The sequence below is a fragment of the Hippichthys cyanospilos genome, chromosome 20 (genome assembly GCF_059441005.1).
Source record: "Hippichthys cyanospilos isolate Australia breed blue-spotted pipefish chromosome 20, RoL_Hcya_1.0, whole genome shotgun sequence".
In the NCBI taxonomy this organism is placed as follows: Eukaryota; Metazoa; Chordata; class Actinopteri; order Syngnathiformes; family Syngnathidae; genus Hippichthys; species Hippichthys cyanospilos.
The window spans coordinates 8,389,394-8,411,956 of NC_142388.1; the positions used below are offsets into that span (position 1 = coordinate 8,389,394).

General features: G+C 40.3%; 1 protein-coding gene across 1 annotated transcript in view; it reads right to left on the bottom strand.

Annotated features, from left to right (window-relative positions):
* The window catches only part of fut8b (fucosyltransferase 8b (alpha (1,6) fucosyltransferase)), a 101,037-nt gene that overhangs the window by 30,606 nt on the left and 47,868 nt on the right, over positions 1-22,563 (bottom strand). The window contains exons 2-4 of the mRNA XM_088403312.1: positions 20,306-20,886; positions 8,991-9,109; positions 7,165-7,327 (exon numbers count right to left, since the gene is read on the bottom strand). Coding sequence (XP_088259438.1) covers positions 7,165-7,327; positions 8,991-9,109; positions 20,306-20,508 — 485 coding nt within the window. The 5' untranslated portion in view covers positions 20,509-20,886. The remainder of the gene's footprint in view (positions 1-7,164; positions 7,328-8,990; positions 9,110-20,305; positions 20,887-22,563) is intronic.

Sequence of the window (22,563 nt, forward strand, 5' to 3'; positions counted from 1 at the left end):
ATAATCTGCTGTTGTACAGAGTCAAAAATCTGTCAAAATGTTTTACGCTTTTCCAAAACAGGGATGAAATACGCACATTATATATGATGGCAGCAATCAATGAGAACATTATGTATTCAGTGTTAGGGGTAACGCATTACAAAATTACTGTAATGCATTACATGCATTACATTCTGCTGTGGTAATGTAATGCATTACACACACACACAAAATAGTATTTTACTCGGTACAAATGTGTAATGCAATGCATTAGAACGCATTTATAACCTGAAAGGTGTTTTTTTTTTTTTTCCCCCAAATTCATCAAAAGACACAGTGAGATCGCAGGAGAAAAGTCCAGGGCAAAATGTTTACTTCCTGTTATTAGTATCTGCAGCAGCAGATGTGAGGTTGAATATAAACAAAATGGATATTACTTTCAGTTCGTCAGAGATAAAGACAAGAGGAATATAATAGTTAGGCGCAACATCTAAAGAGCTGTCCACTTTGCCAAATAGCAAATTTCTAGACTAGTTCTCATCCCAAAATAAACATCCCGTTTCCTCATTCATAATTCCAATTCATTCCAAATCATGTATTATCATTCTACATGCTTTTTTTTTTTTTTTTTGGTCCTTACAAACAATTTCTCTCGCACTCTCTAGTTTACGCATCACAAAACAAAATCTCTACCAAGTGACAGCTTGAAACCCATGTCACGGTGAAAAAAGATGTATTATTTGTCAATCCTTTTGGCGAATTTCTGTGCTTGCTTTGGCTTAGTCTTGACTGGAGCATTGCTCACATTTCCATTGTGAGTATTTTGAGGTTATTGTGTATCTAACCACTACAGTCACTGGCAGTCTAATGGATGGACACTGCAGTCCTATAATTGGTCACCAGAAAATAGTGGCATTGATGTGACACTAAGAATGGCATAAGAAGAGCACAAAAGGCGCATTTTCTCTAACAAAGCTTTTCTTGTAATAAAGAACCACGCGCCAAGAAGAAAGAACCTCATTGATCTCCATTGTTGTTTCTTTTGTGTACTGCCTTGTTTCTTGTTTTCCTTGAATTCATTGGCGCCTCTCGTCACATATGCCGATACACCCCATAATACTTGAAAGCCTGATCTGTTCGATGGAAGCCGTGCAGTGCATCACTGTTAGAGCTTTATGCTCCCAAACAAAGAGTGCAGTTACAGTGGACCCCCCGCTATTCTTTTTTCGTGAAAAATTGATGCTTTTCTTCGTAAAAATGTGCAGTTTCCTGTCTTAATGAATGCAACTACCGATTTAGTGCAAATTTTGATACCAAAAAGGTGATAGCATTTCTAATACTCACAGACATTTGAACATGGTGTTTCATCTTCTGCGGCCTCACTAATTTACGGATGTTTTGTTTGTATTGTAAATAAAAAAATTAATGAATGACAAAATAGACAAAAAAGATACCGTAAATTGAGCAAAAACAGACGTAGAGTATATCAAACTTTCAATATGAAAATACAAAAGCTGAAAAAAAAACCAACCAAAATTAATAATACAGTGGAGCCCGGTTTACACCGTCCCTGCCTTACGTTTTTTTTCACGTAACGACGCGGACCGCGACGTTTTTTACACCATATATTTTACCTTACGACACCTCGAACATGGCGGTCAGTGTGCGCAGTGTCTACTCCGGGCAACGCGCTCATACGTCACTACAATGCTGGTCTGCTATTGGTCGGCGTCACGACTCCCTAAGATACTGGTCTACTATTGGTCTGCGTCACTGGGGTCACGCAGATGCTGGTCTGCCATTGGTCGGGGGACGGTGTCACAACGATGGCCGCCTACGGACTTGATCTCATTTGAGACGGTTTTAAATATGGTATTTATAGTGCATTTTTGTGCTTGATTCAAACGTGAATCGGTTAGCCACGGGTCCCAAGATTGTTCGTGACTTTAAAGAGAGAAGTAAGGGTAAGAAATGAACGTCAGAAAAGTTCCAACTTCAAGCGTGATCTAATCATGATTGACCCTTGAGGTCCCTCCTCCAAACTGATGTAACAATCTCTCCCAGGTAATTACTACCACGCAGCGCATAGTGGCATCAGCAAAACAAAATAACATTCAGCCCCCACAATACAAAATGCTGCTGGCTTATAAGCCCCCACAAAAAATATATGAGAACATCCAGTCCTTGGCTACCCTTCACATGAGTTTTAGAAGCGATTTGAAGATACGTACTTCCGACCGTTTGTGAAGCCCAAAACAGTCAGGCCGCCTGCTGTCTATATTTCGGAGCTGCTGATGCTGTAATGAACCTGACTGCTGCCTGAGATTGATGTTTGGGGCGTTACTTCAAGTCTTTAAATCTGGTTCGAGCTCTATCAGCCTTGCAACTCAGACAGCCTACATTTCTAAATCTCTTCTAAAGCTCGCTTTTACATCATGGCTTTTAGTTAACTGCCAGTTTTATTACTTTGCTGATCTATGCATATTTTGTATGCGTAATCTGTTGTGGTTTATGTTGTAGTGGGAATTGTATAGCACCTGCTTTAGAAATTCCCCGCCTCGGTTTATTGAAAAGTAGCAAATGATGACAGGTAAGTATATAATGCATATGAGAGTAAAGCATCTTAAAGAAGAAGATCTTTGAAGGGGGGTAGAGGCTGTTTAAAAAAGAAAAAAAAAGTTGACCAACTTGGGTCAGTAGACTTGAAAATTAGCTTTAGTAAATTTAAAACACCTAATTCAAAGCTCCGCCGCAATCACTGGCGAAAGCAGGGTTCTACAGGGACCATTTTTGCAGTTGTTTGCAGAGTTGCAATGTTGAGTTATTGCAAAGTGGAAAAGGCATATAGATCCCAGCAGTGTTTTGAACCCCAAATAAGCCCCACGCACAGGCAAAGATCATGTATGTTGGAACTAAATGTTAGCCGGTGTTCTTTGACCTTAAATAGTAATCGCTAGCATGCTAAAGCTAATAGTGATTGCTAACCAGTAGCATAGGCAAATTTTGCTGATGTCTTAAAAACTCAAAGATTAAAGATAATAAGTAATAAGTAAGTAGGTAATAAGATGTATGCAGAAGTATTCACTCACCTCAACCCAAATTCAACCATAGTATACGTCGAATTTGAAATTGCTGAGGTGGAATTTAAAAGGTTTGATAGTGAAGATATTAACGTATGTTAGGGATCTTAGTTTATAAATATAATCCAGACAAAACCTGTACAGGGGAGTGTTTTCCCAAGAGCAAGGATTTCTTCTATGTTGAGATGCAACGAAGACATTTACAATTAGATTTAAACATCGGAGTGCTCTTTGCCGCAGATTTCCTAGCCTTTGCCTGGAGCACTTGCAGTGACTTACAAGGGAACCTACATGAAGGTCTACGTTATTCGTGCGAGTGCGTTCCGGGGTGAGGAATCAGTCTTTGAAAAGCTGCTTAGGCTGCAATGACTAAGACAATGGTCTGTATAAGCCACTTCAGCAGGATTACAATGAATCACTTGGATAAGTCGCACCGGGCTTTTCTTCATTCCGCTGAGTGGAAGTCAGCCATCTAGACGGGCTGAGTCCGTGACCTTTGAACTTTGTTTCTTAGCAACCACTCAACATCCACTCATGCCCGTCCTACTTCCAAACTTGTAGAAAACACCCTGGGCGCATATACGTTGGTTTTGTGAATATGAGCAGAAGCTCTTCTAGCGCAAATTGCAATTTGCCACCCGCAGGAGTGCAAGATGGCAAATTGCACTTCTCCACTTCATTAATTTGCGCCAGAGATGTGTGACTTTCAAGCATGGAGGCTTGATAACAGAAAGGACAGATTATTCACAGCAGGACTAGTTTTGATAACAAGCATATACTAAGCGCATTTAGAGCTGTGACTTCTTATTAAACATCTTATTTTTGCTTGTAATTTTTTGGTCAATTACCATACAGTAAAACTCAAAGACCACAACAAAGTCATATTTGCAGGCAGAAATTTTACACAACAGGGGACTTTGCACGACAGCAAAATCAGTGCGTCAAATGACGTTATTTCGGTGACCACGCCCCTCCACGCGGAACAGATGTTACGCAATCTTACGGAATTTCTTTACGAGCCGAAAACATGGCGGACGAACTATTGCTTATGGAAGTTCCCCGGTACAAACACCTTTATGATTCGCCTGAAAAGGACTACTGTGACCTAAATACAGTAAACAACTCCTGGCGAGCACCACAATGGGGAGAGATGAGAAGTCTGCTTAAAAACGCTTGGAAGAATTTAGATCATTTGAATCTACTAGAAATCTCAACCTCTGTTATACAGTAGTGTTTTTTGTATGCTGCAGAGTCCATTTACTGCCACCTAGAGTAAGGGAGGACATACAGTATATGATGTCATATATGATAATATTTATGATGTAATCAGCGTCTGCATTTCTGAACCGAGTAAGCGGGATACAATTTTAGGTCTTTGATTTGAAAAATAACCACACTAGGAAGCGATGTATTATACATGAAATACGGTATGCTCGCAGCGTTATAAAATACAATAAAAAGCGTATAAATATAAGCATGGAGGTCACTCGACTTGCCGGCATTGTAGTTTGTATTGCATCTAATGCTTTATAAATGCTTGACCTATTTAGATTGTTGGTCCAGAGGTAAATTGATTCTATTCACTAAGACGTGTGAATAAAGAGCGGTGTTTATTTTGAGGGTGTACGGTAATTGCACATTGACATCTTATCAGCACTGAATGCATGAATAGAAAGTGAGTTAAGATTCAATCGCGCTATTATGTACATTATTCTTAGCGAAGCCTTAGAATGAACACATCCGCAAGACAACTCCACACACAATCTTTCACACTTACCAGTCAAAAGTGTGGAAACGCCTTCAATTTTGAATGGCCTCACACATCTAAAAGTCAACAAATTGAACCTATTAACACTTGAATTGCACAGCTGCTAATTTATTATTTATCATTTATCCATGTCTAAAGCTGACTGAGGAAATACAAAAAGGTGCAAAAAACGTCAGTTTCGTGGCCTACCGCTTAAATCCTCGCTAGTCCTCGTGACTGTTTTTAATGCATTCACATCACGCCTCAACTAAAATCAACGCACCGCCATTAAAAAAACAAACAAACAAAGAAAAACATATTTAATCGCTGAAGCCGCTATTCAATTACACCGTCATTGTATGATAAAGCGCAAATCTAGCTTCTAATGAGTTAATGCTTCTATCATATGAAATTATGCAAATTGAGATGACAATACATCAGCAGTATGCTCATGCTGTACCACATTGAAAAGCGAGCCATCAAATCCTGTGCGGTGCCACAAACTGAACAAGTTAGTAGCAACAGGGCCACCAGTGCAAAAGTTAGCGTAGAACCTTGACATAATTGTCTTGATCAGCACGGAAATCAAATTTTACTTGCTCATTTGGATGACGCTAGCGTTTCGCACGTCGGGTAAATCCCCCTTGTTTTGGGTTGCGGTTGTCAAGCTCCCTGCAATGTCTGCGAAAAATCAGTTTTACAAAATGTTATTTTGTAAAAATCTGCCTGCTTTGGAGTATCTAAAATCTTAAAGATGTGTTGGTTTGAATAACATGTTTAACGAACTCCGTTTGGATGTCTTTCGTATGAATTTACAAGGTAGGAAAAAAACGAATACGAACTTTGACCTGCTATTGTGTAATCACGGTTGAGGGGGAACTAAACCGGTGTAGCCTCGATCAAAGTCAGGCCAGTGGAACAATGGGGACATCAAGTTCATCAATACAGACACGCAGATACACAAGTGAATTCAGGCCAAAGTAGTTTGCGGCCTAAACAGGAATCAAAAGGGAAGATTTTGACCTCAAAAAAAGCTTGTTGTAAACACTGTAATTGAGTATATACACGGAACACAGATACAAACACACAAACAAATTGGATTGCTTTCGAGCGGAACCAAATAATTTGGGGGGGGACTGGTAACTGACAGGCTCGTATTTAGCAGGAAAAAAAAACAAGTTGGCAGCAGTAAATTTTGTTTTGCAACAATAGTATTACGCATTCAAATGTCAGGAAGCTGCACAGAAGCGCAAGGTCTGCTGACTTCCGAGTCGCCGTTTTATACCGGGGCAATTATTTCATACTGAAGAGCTGGGATAAAATGTGGTGTTTTTTTTCATCATCATTTCTGATGGTGTAATAGTTCACTTTGTTGACTTTGTGGGGAGCGCTTGTTTATCCGCCGTTCTGAGACTTCAGAACTTGACCATCTGACTCTATATGTACTGAAAGGTGAGGGTGAACGGTCCAGGTAGATGTCAAATCAATAAATGCATTTTTAAATAAATATTTTCATGAAGGATAACAGAAATTGGATATTTACGATCAGAAGCTCGAATTCTGAGCATTTGGACAATTTGAAATGTAAAAGAAAAATGAACTGTGCATCAGTTATAATAATTATCGTTTAATTTATAATGTGCAAAGATTAATCTTAAGATAATTTATTTGGGGACTTAACGTACGAATTTTACTTTTAATTAATTTATTCATCTTAAATTAAAAATTAGATAGCTTACTCATTTCAAATCATCTAAATGCTTTCCTGTAGTCCTCCATGAAAGCAATTAAGTGAAATAACGGAATCATCCATCCATTCATTTTCTATAGCCGCTTATCCCCATAGAGGTCGCAGGCTTGCTGGCGCCTATCTCAGCTGACTTCGGGCAGTAGGCGGGGGACACCCTGAACTGGTTGCCAGCCAATCGCAGGGCACACAGAGACGAACGACCAATCACGCGCACAATCACACCTAAGGACAATTTAGTATGTCCAATTCACCTGCCGTGCATGTTTTTGCGGAGTGGGAGGAAGCCGGAGTGCCCGGAGAGAACCCACGCGGGCTCGGGGAGAACATGCAAACTCCACACAGGAAGGCCGGAGGCGGACGCTCTATTTTTTTCACTTTCAGTTTAACTGTTTTTGAATAAAGAAAATAAAAATGTGCTTTTCCGAATATGATGCATCGATTAGATGAAAAAAAATATCAACAGATTGAATTATAATTGAAAAAAACCTTAGCTACAGCCCTAATTAATTTGATCGAATTTGTCAATTAATCATCGCACCTTTCGGAGAACCATAAAAACATTACAAGTCATATTTAATTGATGAAAAAGTCTGATTTGAGGCGCTCACCTTTGCTGGTTTCCCAAATCGGTCAGGAGTGTTTCCGCGTATTTCTGCCTCTCGCTGACCTCAACGTTGGCCAGTTTCTTCACCTCGCTGCGAACAAAGTACCAAAACTCCTTGACGCCATTGTCCACTCTGCGGCGCAGCTCCTCTTGAGTGGGCCCCGGGCCTGCATGAGGCGCAGAGAGGTCGGGCGGGGGTTAAAAAAACAAAAAAAAACTAGCTCAACCCAAATCACAACAAGATGACACTTCAATGAAGTGACACATAAATGACTTCAAAGTATTTAGAAGTAAATTAGAAGAAGATGCCACAGGGTTTTCTTTTTTTTTTTTTTGCGTAATATATTACACGAGCATTAGCAGACTAATGGAAGGAAGGTTTGAGAAAAGCACCATTAAAGTTTTCATTTTGTGTCCCTAGGTGTTGCTTTGACCTCATTACCAAGCCCTTGATCGCTGTTTTCTGCTTCTCTCCCATTCTCCGCTTGTGTTTTTCTTCACACACAATTCTAACAACAGGAAGCAACTCGATACTCCTCCCAAGCCAAACAATGTGGAGTAGAACTCATGGATAACACAGCTGCCTGCTCTGGTTTCTGAGCTGAGAAACACAGCAAAAAAAAAAAAAAAAATGGAGGCAGAGGGAAAGGCAGCCTCCAGCAGGATGAGACGGAAAATCTGTCTCTTTTTTTTTTCTGACTTGCTATCTGGCATTCTCTTTTTTCCCCTCCCTCGGTGGAAAAAAAGCTAGAGGGTATTTTTAGCGTCGTCTTCCCCTGCGGCAAGATGGAAAGGCTGACCCCGCGCTGCCCTTCACGCTCACATGTCCCTCTTTATTTTCTCTCTGTCTGTCTCCTCTCTTCCCTTTCACTCGCATTGTGCCACTGGGGCATTCACGGCGCTTCCGTTTTATTCACACCTTCCTCACACACCTGACAGCTTTCTTGCACTTTCTGACCAACGCTTACAGAGGTAAATACACATGGAAGCCGCGCCGGTTTGATATTTGACTACCTGCACAGTTTAAAAAGCCAATGGCTGCATTTGCAGTGTAATATTTTAAAAACAGTGAAATGTACTCTGTATATAGCTTTATTTGGGACACAAAGAATGCAATTATGGAAAAGAGAGTAATTTAAATAATAATGTTGTGCTTTGCTTTTTTACTTTTACTGTTCTTAAAGGGATAGTGTGCAGGGATAGGCTGCAGGTGAATTTACCTACGTAGCTGTAGCAAACATGGCCGCCTCCGTGGAAAAGCCACCCCCCATGTAATATAATTTAATGATATATAAAATAAATAAATAATATAATGATAACTAAACATATGATTATATTTCATACATAATAAGTCATTAAGACATTCATTTGCAAGCTTTTGAAATTTACAATCACACAATTTATTCCTTTTTAATGATAAACAGTCAAAAACCTTACACACTGTCCCTTTAAGATACGGTAATCCCTCATTTTTCACTGTTAATGGGGACCGGGACAGAGCCAGAATAAATAAATAAATAATGTAATGATAACTAAACCGAGGATTATATTAGCCAGCTAAAATTTGGTATAAAAAGGTGAATTCTACTTGAAACTGTAATTTGTGTCCATCATGGTAAAAACATACGTGTTCAGAATAGTTTAACTTCAAACTGCTTCTCCATACATGAAAATAGATGCAAGAAATATTTTGAAATCAGAGCATTTTCTAAGTCACCTCACGAAACAGATTGATGTTGAAGTTTTCATAATACTTCCGTGACTAAGCCACTCATATTTCATAGTTGTGCTGCATGCCAACTCATCATAGGAAGGGCCTTTGCTATTTACCGTCTCCTGTCAGTTTCTGGAAGGTGTGGATCTTCTGTTTGGCTCGGGTTAACTGGTCCTCGAGCGAGCGCAGTCTTCCCGCAGCCAGTGAACCGGCCTCCGCCTGACCCTCTGGTATCCTGGTCAACAACGGAGGAAGAGCAGACATAAGAGACAGTGGCAGCAGCGCTACTATAATTCTTCAGCGGGAACAATGAAACGGTGCGTGTTCTACACTCGAAATGACAAACAATAAAGATAAAGACAGTCACATTACAACTATAATTAAAATTAACTACACATTGTGTTGCGCTGAATGCAATGATTACTTTTATTGTCGCCGGAGCTGTAAGTTATTTTTCGTTTGTTCAATTTCTGCAGTTGTCAGCACGGACCTGACTTGTAAAAGGTTAATGAGTCCCACAGTATTATTTTTTTTATTTCGCACTGTTCTACTAAAGCAATCCAATCATGCTATTACCAAAGAGGATTTGTTTTCATTCCGCTTTGCTCCAACAGCCAAGGAGGTTTCGCGTTTCCCACAAATGTTTGTTAACGAGTGGGATTACGCAATAGATATTGGGAAAAAAACGAAAAGGCGAAACTATCATTTTACCACATAACTCGAAGGGCGGGACAGAAAAGGCAAGATGCAACGAAGACCCACTTATACGCTACTTACAATGAGTTCAATTGAGCTAAAATGCATTACAAGCTTTTCATAACTTAATTTGACACTCAAAACTCAATAATGCACATTTCACCAAGTATAAGTACCGTAACATGAGCTAACTTTACATGACATTGTAATTTTGAAATGCCGAATCCTTGAAAAAAAGAAAACTAGCTAGTTACAGTAGCTAGCTAACTAGTTACAGTATCTATCTATCTATCTATCTATCTATCTATCTATCTATCTATCTATCTATCTATAGCTAGCTAGTTACAGTAGCTAGCTAACTAGTTACAGTATCTATTTATCTATCTATCTATCTATCTATCTATCTATCTGTATGTATGTATGGGTAGGATACATCTTTCAAAATAAAATTAGGCATTAGGCTCTTGTTAGTGGCATCACCACATTTATTTGATATGATAAAACCAGCAAAATCTGGACAGGGGATTTGGTTACTTGATAGTCTATCAAATAACAAGTTACTGGACTTGCATGTGTTTGTCAGATAAAGGATAAAATAAATCAGACTACAAAATGAGAAGACTTTGTTTTTCTTTGTATCTGATGTATTCAAAGGACAACTTTAAACAAAATAATGACCAAAACATTGAGTCAACAAAAGCGGGCCGGCAAAATGCTTTTCTTTTGAAAAGCTCCACGGGGGGTTGAAACTGTGGGAGAGATGGGGAAAAAAAAAAATTAACCACGCTGCCTGAATATGACACCGACTCTTTTGGGACTGTACAAACAAAGCGGCTTACTATTATCAAGTAAAACGAGGAGAGCGAAAGCTACATGGTCACGAAAGTTCCGTAACGCTAATACATAGCTTTATTGCCGTTGATTTTGACTTGATTTTTTTTTTACGGTAAACAAACCGCGCAAGGACTAAACAAAGCAGCCTTCAGCGATTTACTGTTACAAGGTAAAACGAAGAGAGCGCTGGTGAGTCGACTGGCATGGTCACATATTGTATTCCGAAGCGCCGTGGCGGTAACCTTGATGACAATACATCAAACGTGCTCCGCTGCTGCGTATTGCATTGGAAAAGTCATGCCAACACAGTTGAAAATCTTTTTCAACAGCGGAAACAAAAACTGCAGGGAGTGACGCAAGAGCCCAAATATTAAATCCCCGCTGACTGCTTTTCAATGCTTTGGATAAGGATGACGACAAAGAAACGGTTATCCACTTCAATGCAATAGCATGAAAGGGGAGCTCCTATTCATAAACATGCCTGGGAAAAAAGGTGCGGTGAACCGAGGTGGTTTGGAAGCAACGCTGATACCGGGTGGAGCCTTCTTTGGTTAATGGCTGACTAACAAATACAGATGTAACATGCACAAGAAGATGTGACGGATAAATTAGCTCATTATATTGTAGACGTGGTGAGTTTTGCTTTTTCCGAAATGTCAAATTCTGTTTCGCTGAAGACTCATTCCGACTGTGACGAATTTTAATGCAAAAATGACAACAACACAACAAGAACTTTTTAATGTAACATCTGTCATATATATATATATATATATATATATATATATATATATATATATATATATATATATATATATATATACATACATATATATATATATATATATATATATATATATATATATATATATATATATATATATATATATATATATAGGTCCATCTCTTTGCTCAAAGTTACTTTCATGGCTTGATGTGCATCAATAAGCACATTTGCAACTTTCAAGTCTCGTCCTCATGCCTGCGAGCGACTGATGTTCGTCACTCAGGGAGCAAATTGAGTTTGCATGCATTGATGACTCATTAACATGGCCTTTGCAGCACTTCGCCAATGCCCCAGTGTATTTTGACACATTCCATTTTTTTTCTAATAGTTTCATGTAAAAGGATGTCAGGCAATTATTTTTTTCATCCCAACTGTTTTGAGACAACCAAAGCACTCTCTTGTCTTTCCATAGCGCAGTTCTCTGATCTATATCATTAAGCTATGGAATTTACTTTATAATAGTAACTGCTGAGTCACGATTCACAAATTTTGGAAAATTGACCTTTTCAATGCCTCACATATCAGGAATAAGAGTGTCTTGGACGAAAGTAATGCAGCATATGGTGTAGAATATGAGGGGGCGGGATTTTCATTGTGGCTGTACCAAATAGTTACAATCCACAAGGGCTGCATTTCGAACGGAATAGAGCAATCTAGTAAAAACAGAGGCTGCAAAAATGACTGAAAAAAAAACAGTTCATTTGCATGACAGGCGAGTAAATGCTGAATGCACACAGACGCTATTTTTGTTCAAAATCTTGTTTTTACGTAATATTTCCACTCCAGTTGTCCCCTGCTGTATTGTGGTTAAATTATTGTGGCCTTAGTGCATTGAGAATATTTTATTTTTTAAAATTTATTGTGCAGTTACTAAATTGCGCATCTCTAGTGAACTAATTGGTAGCTAATTGAGTATAGCCTACCAATGTACGCTTCTGCACTAATATTATATATATATATATATATATATATATATATATATATATATATATATATATATATATATATATATATACACACACACACACACACACACACACACACACACACATATCCCTTCTGTCCATCTACTCGAGTGGCATACATATGTCGAAATGTGTCTGTGCCTGTCTACTATCTCACAGGGTCTGCTCAAACAGTATATCACAGGCCTTTTCTAGGACCCCACCCTAACGACATCACGCTACACAACTCAACATAAAGTTGGCCTACTTTCAGCGCGACCTAACTCCCCAAGGCTTTTCAACATGGCTAAAACTGCAACAAAACAACACGACAGGCTCTAGCCCAAGGTCGGGGAAGAAAAGCACGACGATGAGAACAGACAAGGTGCAGAGGTTCGCCAGGACGCTCCAAACAGACTGCAAGCATACTCCGAAATACACGGCAGCAGTATATCACATAAACAGACGTTGGGTGGAGGAAATACCCTGCCCAACTTATCCCAGATGGCATCTCAAGAGGACCTGGGAACATCTGCTACGGCGCACTGCTACCTATCTCGTGGTGCTCAGAGTTAGTCAGAAGACTTGGAAGTCTGGGACAAATGACTGTGTTGTTTAAATCCATCCATCCATCTTTTAAGGGTCATAGAGAGGTTACAACCTACTCCAGCTTACTACATGTTTTATGTATAGATGAGTATTTCAATGAACACTTACGGCATCTTCTACGTATACAAGGGATGGATGGACATTGGGTCATTTTTAAAAAGGCTTCCAGGGGTGTTGGAATCCAGTCCACTGTAACATGAAGTGGGAGCATTCATCTTAAACACTTGACTCCAGTTGGTCAAACAAATGAAGCAGAGGAATGCAGCAATGGGCGAGGTAAGTAAACACCACAAATGGGCAGTCCAGTTTTGCTTTCCCATTGAAAACCAGCAAAAATCCTCGGATTGATTTGAGGATGACGGGAAGTAAATTATTGTTAAATGACGGTGCTTCAAGCGCTCGGATGTTGACTCTCCAGCGGTGTGAAATCAGTTTTCTTTGGAAGACACGTCTTCTTCCTTTACCGCGCCCAGAATGTGACCGCAAACTCAATGGCTGTAATCCCCAATAAAACTGATTCTGAATGCTGCATTCTTGATTTGGATGCTACTATGTTTTACAAGCACATCTGATAAGAGACTATTTCACACACCACACAACCCTCACAATGGGCCCAGTGTGTGTTGACCTTTTTCTTTTCAACAGGCCTGCCCATCAATCAGGCAAATTCACATTTTGAGACCGTATCATTTTTTTGTCTGGTGGGCAGATGTTATGCTACACTAGCTAATACGATTGTTTTCCATTAACGGAGGTTCAAATACTGTCATGCACGCAGTCTTTGTTTTAATACCGCTGACATGTGTGTCTAAATCTCAACAATATGATTTAAACACTTGTTTGTCGTATTTTAACCAGTTTTGGGTCATTTTCTTCCTCAACATTCTTGCAGTAATTTAGTCGAAGAATGGCACAATCCTGGTAGTGATAACTAAGTGGTTGAGCCATGTTGAACTTTGACATTTTGTGACCATCTGGGTGAAATTTCAGCTCGGCTGTGTCTTCTTACAATGCTTTCCAATTGAAGTTCAATTTGCAAGGAAAAAACTATATATATATATATATATATATATATATATATATATATATATATATATATATATATATATATATACATTTATATGATGTGTGATCATATACTGTACATATACTGAACTCATTCAATCCCAAAGGCGCATTTATATGTTTTTACAGAATTTAAACATTCACTACCAAGTACAGTATTTATTTATATATATATTTTTTTTAAATAATAAGGTAACGGTTATGAAAATAGATGGAATTGACTGAGTCAATGTATTACAATAGAACACGTGTTAAAAGGACCATAAAAAACCGACCTCATAATATCTCATAACCTCAATAATGAGGAACACTAGATTATGTTTATTATTACACAGTTCTTTCAGTGACTTCGAACCTGAAAAAAGTAAAGTACACCAGCAGGGGGAGCCTGGAAGCTAAAATCCCCTTTTCACCCGATTAGTACTTTCAAGAGTCCAAGATAACACGGCAAGTGTTATGATCTTTTGGCCATATCGTCCATCACTTGTCTTCACAAAATCCATCCGTTAGCACCCTCAGCATCACCTCTGCCCGCCCCCCATCCCTCCGCCGGCATGCCCGGGGATCAATCAGGAGCTCATCGCTCAACCCAGCTGTCACTGTCACCCCTCGCTCTCGCCCAAGTCTCACCGGCGGGCCTGGAGAGCGTCGCCGCGTCCGCTTGAGCCGCGGCTCAGTGTCTGAGGTGAGTGGCAGCCGCAGAGAGGGCGGAGCCTGACGGATTGAGAAGCTCGACCCCCTGCTCACCTCTCATTAATGCTACTGGCTCATCGGGAGCTTGGCGCTGTGCCTGGCGCTCGCTAATGGCTTGACTAACCAAAGGCCAGACAGGTGATACTAATTTGAAGCATTGACCCATTAATTGAATTGTCCTTTCCTTTTTTTTTTTTTTTTTTTAAATGATGGAGAGCCCTATATTACGGAAGAAGAGTAGAGTCAACATTTGTTCTCACTTGCAAATGCTCAGCTGCACCCCGCCGCATTATGAGAACAAATGCTATTTTTTTTAGCATTTAGCTTATAAGGCGCACCTTCAATGAATGTTTTTTTTTAATAATTCATATATAAAGCACACTGAATTATAAGGCGCATGGATTCAAAGCTACATGGAATCAACGCTACGAGGACTGCATTTGCATTCTGTTATGTATCCACTAGATGGAGCCACGCTCAAAAGAATGTCAATGTTATCGATATATACAGCGCACTGGATTATAAGGCGCAAAAAAAAAAAAAAGATGTTTATATCTTTCAGCTTATTTATGACTTTACTATACTACGGAGAAAGGGATTTTTTATTTTATTTTTTTGCAAATATTGGAAATGATATTCAAACATGTTTGGACATAATTGATGTTGATGTTTTTGTACTAATACATTCAAATGAGTTTGCCAGTCCACGGTTACATAACAGAAAATGATGCATTAGTGTCAAAAGAATTAATTGACCAGAGTGAATAAATGAAGTGTCTTGGGGCTTTTGGTTATATTGCACAAATTAATAACGTGCGATGCATAAATCAATAATCCACACAAACAAATGAGCTCAAATAAAGCCGGCCCCTTCAAGTGTTTTGTACAATAGCCGTACATAATAGCGCTTTTTTGCGTAACGCGAAGTAAGATCAAGTTCAACCGTAACTCATCGTGGACGCAGCGGGTTGCTGTTCTCAATAACTCCGCACAAAAGTACCAGCCCACGCCATTAATGTAACTTTCATGGATCTGAATTTCAATGAGAGAACTGAGCATTGCATGAAAGCATCCAGAAAGCTTTTAATATCTTAAGTCAGCGGGACGCTTTTCCAAACGAGTGTCTCACTCTGTTGACACTGACACATTGGTGTTCCCAGTCCAAAGCCGGAGGACATCGCAGGCAGCGAATTGGGTCAGACGTGGGCTGAGCTAGTCAATCAGAAAGCCGGCGAGTTGTTACCAAGTCAGTGGGTCTGTGACAAAGGTCTGCGGGCGGTAGTCTGGCTGGGCGCCACGCCTCCGTCAGCACTTTGCTAGCGTAGCGATGCTGATGAGGAGCGGGGGAAGGGATGACGGGCGGCGCAATAATGCTCGTCCTGACGTCCGTTAGGACGATCGTTTAAGGAGGACGGGCGTTCCTGGCGACGGACTTTCTATGACTCGATGTCCACGTGCAAACAGAGCCAAGGCTGTGTTTGAGCTTTTTTTGTTTCAAAGTGAGCAAAAAGCACGACTGGAAAAGATTTTCCTGAGTACCGTATTTTCCGGACCATAAGCCGTACCGGTATAAAAGCCGCAGCAGCAAAATATGAGCAAAAAAATTTTTGGTCACGGATAAGATGCGCCGAATTATAAACCACGTAATAAAATGAGATATTTCCGCAAACGTTTATACTGTTTTTTTTGTTATTTAATTTTTTTGTAATTGTCTGCCAACAGCAACATCCTCTCTTTAACACACTGAAGATGCCTGCATGTTTCCTCACAAAATATTTATAGAAAATGGATGGATTAAATACATTTTTAAATGGAAAAAGTTGTGGCGGTAGAGGTGCAAAATCTACCAAAAAAAATGGTACACGCAATGGACAACACAAAACAATCAGTACAAAATTTTTCTTGACAATAAGATTTATGTTCTAGAGAGGGCTGCACAATTCATCAAAATTTAATCGCAATCACAATATCGGTTCCTAATATTCCTAATATGTACCGCGCTAGCTGTCATTTGAGACTCATTTTGAAAAATCCAATTGGCAAAAAAAACAAAACAAATACATTTGGTGTGAAATGACATCCAATTGGCAAAAAAAACAAAACAAATACATTTGGTGTGAAATGACCGAAAATGTAGTTCATTTCAAATCGCTTTAAATATTATTGTGCATGTAAATGTTTGTTTTTCCATGTAATCTAGAAAAATGGCTTACCAAAAAAAAAAGAATAAATAAATAAAATGATGGTCCGTAAAAATCATATCTTGTGAGTACAAGTATTGTGGGAATATGATGAATCTGACTTAAATATTTCATATGTCGTACAACTTTCTTGATATTTTTTGGACTTGGTTGCAAAAGTCAAAAGCTACATCACGCCTCATTGAAATAATCAGCTCAGGTAACGATTGTTGTGTTTGCACCAAACATACATTTTAAAATAATGGCCACAGTCTACGCTCGAAAAAAAAAAAAAAAAAAACGTGTCTCACCAAACATTGACAAGTAAATAAAGGGGAAGCTCTTTTTTCTTGGATAGTGCGGCGTGATGCTATTTTGAAGGGAAAAACCGACTGCTCCAACTCGGAGCCAAGCGGAGGAGAAACTGTGCCAAGCTCAGAGGATACTGTGCCCAAGAAAAAGAGCCTTTGAGACTAAGAATATAAGGCAAACAGGCTGAAGAAGCTTAAGGTGCTTGTCTGTGATTTTGGACGGGTTTGCTGCACACTGCAATAGAACCATCAAGGGGCTGTGGAGCCGCGGTTAAAAACTGAGTGTAATCTTAACAATAAGCACTAGAGACGGGAGGACACAAAACCCACCAGGTGCGATAACTCGTGAGATTGAATCCACGGGAAAAAGAAAAGAGGAAACATTTCTGAGGTAAAAAAAAAAAAGAGTGACATAAAAAAAATGTCCCGGTTAAATGTTCCGGTGTTGAATTTTTATTTATTTTTTTTAAATTGCAGAAAGAGAGGAAATTGAACATTTAGCGCACACATGAAAATGTACATTTTTGCAACAGGCTCATTGGTTTTATTTTTATTTTTTGCGGTCTTTACAAACCATCTCTGTCTGATCTGACAATATTTTACCATTCTTTTTTTTTTTTCAAATGAGAAATCATGAAAAAATACCGGTATTTTGAAAGTAACAAGCTCATCCTGTAATTCTCCTAAAGGGATCGAATTTTGGTATTAGGATCAAATTTAAAATGTATTTACAGTACGTGGTGAAAAACAATTATAAACTCAGAAAGCCAAATGACACACTTTCACTTAATAATGAATGACCAAACATGTATTGAAGAATTTACATGGCGATTAAGTTATTTTATTTTTCGTCCACCGAAAATGAAAACCCACAGTATAAGGCGCACCGGATTATAAGGCGCACTTTCATCTTTTGAGAAAATTGAAGGCGGAAAATACGGTAAGTTGTTTTTTAGTTCCCTAAATTGGTAATTGAACATTATTTCAGAACAGTGCTGTGTTGTTTATATCAATTCACTCCAGGAGACAGGAAGAGTTTGTTTAGTAAAGAGTTGTTGTGAAATGTCGCCAGGAAAAACTCCAAAATGAAAGCGTCCCATTATATTCATTTTATACATTGCAGTGGACCTCCGTCACACGGCATTAATCCGTGGGATCGTATTATTGTGCATTTTAGCGCTTAATTTTAATGGTGTACATTTCACGTCACGCCCAAAGCTTTATTTATACGCAAATAAAGAGACTGCTTTTATTTTCACTCATGATGGATCTCCTCGTGTTCTTCTGTCCATGTAGCCATTATGGCCAACACCAAAGTTGATTCTCTTCAACAGCCCAAAAAATCCTTTTCCGATGCCCGGTGCTTCGGCGTTTCGACGGTGTTTGCCACACCCTAATAAACAACTTGTCAGAGACCCATCCGGACTCAAAGCCGCTTTTGTTTTCACTTTTTCGAAGGGGCCAGCTGTCGGCGGCGATACTCGCGCGTGGATTTTTGCATTTGGGAACATTGACGAGAGCCCGGCATCAAAGCGAATGCGAATATCAGAGAGAAGCGGCAACATCTGAAACGCCGGCTTCCCTGTGAAGGCAACACACATCGGGATACACCAATGTGTTCCCCCACTCATAGAAGCCTTACCCCCCAACACGGACCTATTGTTAATGTGCTAAAAAGAAACAGTGTCAGCATGCAGGAGTAGGAGGAGAACCATCTGTCTCTCCATTACGCAGATCCTGAATGTGAGAAAGATGCTGCGTGCTTAATGGGCTTAAACAACAACACTGTTGTCTGCCAAAGTATAATAAAGCTACAATAAAATCTGCTGAGGAGTGTGACCATCCATCTCTGTTTGTCAGCGAGGATTTGCACCAGCGCTGATTGGCTTTTGATGAAACTTTGCCGTAACGTTTGTTTGCTGGAACGCACGCCGCGCAAAATACGACCACGCAATCAGAGGTGCATCAAATTTAGGGAAATCAAGAAAAATGATCATCTTCACATGGCTGCGGATGATGATTTGGAAAATGACTGATGAGACCACAAGGGTCCGTGAGTTTCTCCCTAATTGAATTGCTGGACCTCAGGAAATAAATGAACATGTTATCTTTGAAATAAACACTTGGCAAGCAAGAAATCTTTTCTTTTTTTTTTTTTAGAGTGCAGGATTATGGCCAAACACTGTTTGTAAAGGAGTCACTGCGATACGTTGCTTTATTTTCCAATAAATCTGCTCCTGATTCGAAGAGAACGTACAGTTCCCGTCATGGCATTAAAAAGCACAAAATTAGATTCAATGACACCTGCAGAAACCTGAAGGACTTTCATGTGCCCCCAGGGGTACTCTTACCTCCGTTAGAGAACCGCTGACTTAGCCGAGTTAGGCTCAAGGACACAAATGGAGATAATCCCCATTTTTGGAGCATTCACACTGACAGTGAAGAAAACACGCTTGACCAGCAGTTCTCAAATGTGGGTATGAGTACCCCTGGAGGAATGTGAGGATACTTCAGGGCGTACGAGAGATTTTAAGAGGATTTCTGCAGGTAGCAGAAAATTGTAATGGCTTTTCATGTCGTGACAGCTTTCTTTTCAAATTAAGAGCAAATTAATTGGAGTCAACGTATTGCTAAGTTGTGTTATAGTGACACTGCATTAGACTGATCGACAGTCAGACAGACATTAAGAGTACAGTGGACCCTCTGGTTACAACACCCCTTGCTTACGCTTTTTTCACGTTCCGAAGTGAAATACGAAGTATTTCCATCCCCCCCTTTACGGTATTTTTCACGCTTTATGGCTTTTATGGCAACAATTACAAAACTAGGCAGTCAGTGGGCGCGCACATGACCCTGCGAGTCACACCACGCTCATATCTCACTACATGCGTCAATGCAGACGTCGCTGAAAAGCGGGTCTGCTATTGGTCTGTGTCACTAAGATGCTGTTGTACTATTGGTCGCCGTCACGGCATCCCTAAGATGCTGGTCTGCTATTGGTCGGCGTCACTAAAATGCCGATATGCTAAAGTTTTGGGAGTGCTCATATAAGTAGTACTTACTGTACTATTTTGTTACTATTTTTTTGTTACAAATTTTTAAATATGTAGATACAATTTTGATGATTTTACCTGGGGTTTTATACGCATTAGCTAATTAGCACAGGTTTCTATTGCCCGCCATACGACGATTTCGAGCCCCAGCCGGCCGCATTTTTCAAAAATTTTTAACCTGTCACGGAATCAGTTGAATTAGTTTGAGATCGTATAGCAAAAGCAAACATTCGGTCGGTAAATCCATTCCACGATCCCTCACCTGAGCGATTCGGCCATACGGCGCAGGTCTTCATTCTGCTGCTTGAGCCGCTCCAACTTGGCCAGAATCTTGGAGAGCTCCCGGCTGGAACGCTCCGGGTGTTCGCTGTCCCTCACCAAATGTCCACCGATGTAGAAGAGTAGCGTCCCCCAGGCTAGAAGCACCAGGGTGATCCAACGCCATGAACCGGCCCAGGGTCGCATGGTGCGATCACGCCTGCCGGAAATTGCCTCCTGGTGTGCTCGTAGCCCAAAACCGCCCACCGCGCTGACTGACGGTCCACGAGTGTCCTGTCACCACATGTGATGATGCAGTGCCGACTTTAGCACTGGCATCGTTGGAGGGACGCTAGACAGGCAGAAGTATTTCTGGGACCGAAGGGTCGGTAGAAAGATCAAAGGCGCTATCCAGCTGTTAGCCAGCGTTCCCTCCTTGAGCTACAGCATGGCGAGCAGGTTCTGGCGTCTACCTGACGGTGGCCTGAATGGTGTCCTCTCCACCCAGGACAGTATTGGCCAACCTTTGGCCCGACCGCCTCTCCAACTTCAAGTCCCGTGAAAATCTTTTTTGGAAGTTGTTCCCTGCAGAGACACACAAAGACGGGTCAGTTAGTTGAATTTGTTGCAAACGTTTTACGAAGTTTTAGGACAAACCAAATGAAGATATGCTATAAGGACGAAAAAAAGTGCGGTCCTGTGAAGCCAAGATGCCGCTGACAGGTTTTGGGGTTGGAATTTGTACTTGCAAACATTTTGACACCAATATGTCCTTCCTTGAGTATTTATAATTGCTCTCGGCCCTGAAACTAACAGAAAAATAATGTATTTTTCAGACTATAAGTCACAACTTTTTTCTCATGATTTGAGCCCTGCGGCTTACGTGCTTTGAACCACTAGCTGTAGTCATAGAGTTTTAAAAATATAGTATTAAATAGATAAAAATTACACATGAAATAAAATGGATAAAAGTTTTTGATGTGGAACAAATATATGATTGTATATTTTAATTATGTGCAATGTGCTTATATGTTAACACTTTTGCTGTAAACGGGCAATCAAACTTTTGAATAAATATTAACAAAAAAGTTATAAAACTTATATATATACTATCTTTCCGTGTAAAAAGCTGATGTTATGACCTGCGGTTTATGGTCTGCTACGGCTTATTCGTGGCAAAAATTGTTTTTTTGGCAGAATTTTTGCTGGTGCGGCTTATAAACTGGTGGGGCGTATAGTCCGAAAAATATGGTGCATATTTGGTCTTTCTCTTTGCTTCAAGATTCAAGATTATTAAATTTTTCACTTTTTTTCTGGCCTTCAACCACAGCTCACTTCCAACATTCACCAACTTTATCTTTTGGGGGAGGAAGCGAAATCAAAACATCAATCAAAAAACAGCAACATGCACAATGTTTTCTGTGTATCTGTATTTGTCTGTATTTGGTACATGCAGCATCCACTTCAACTTATGGGCCTGGAAGGGGGCTCCTCCCACCTGTGGTCCCTTCTGAAGGTTTCTGATTTTCCCCAAATTGGGGTTTTTGAGTTTTTCCTTCCCCTTCTGGGAGCTTTGACAGGGGATGCTGTTGTGTACCTTACACCGAAAAGATGTCTCTGTACGACTCCTTTTTTCAAAAGAAGTCTCGCCATGACCTCTTTTCACCTGTGAAAGCCCTTTGAGACTTACAAATAAAATTTGATTGATTGATTGATGTTTGCCACCAAATGTCATCCGAGCAGCCGCGCCTGAACGTTATACAGTCAAGGTGATACGGGACGCTCGATGGAAAAGAGGGAACGGAAGAAAAATCCCAAGATCATCGTTTTCCTTCATCCCCGAGCAGCAGGGGGGAAACTGAGATGGGCGCACGCCGCGTTTATGAAGCAACCTTCCCTGTCATCTTCACTGACAAAGCCTCGCCAAAGCGACCGGGTGACGTCGTGTGACGAGATAAAGACTGGCAGATGTGTGCGCACGGCGCTCCGGCGCGCATGCTATCATCCCACAGCGTGTACCGCGGCAATCTGGAATAATACCGAGCATCTTTGATTTTCACCGGGAGGCGGCGGTAGGCGGTGGCATTGATTGACAACATCACGGAGTCTCTTGTGTGTCTGCCTGCGAGAGTTGAGCGTGGAGGAAAGTGCTGCTGACGGGGTTCGCCTGGCAGCGGGGAACAGGCTGACAGTACCCCGTGTAGTATACAAGTTTCCTGAAAATGCCGTGGAATTAACTCATTCGATGCCAAGGACGTATTT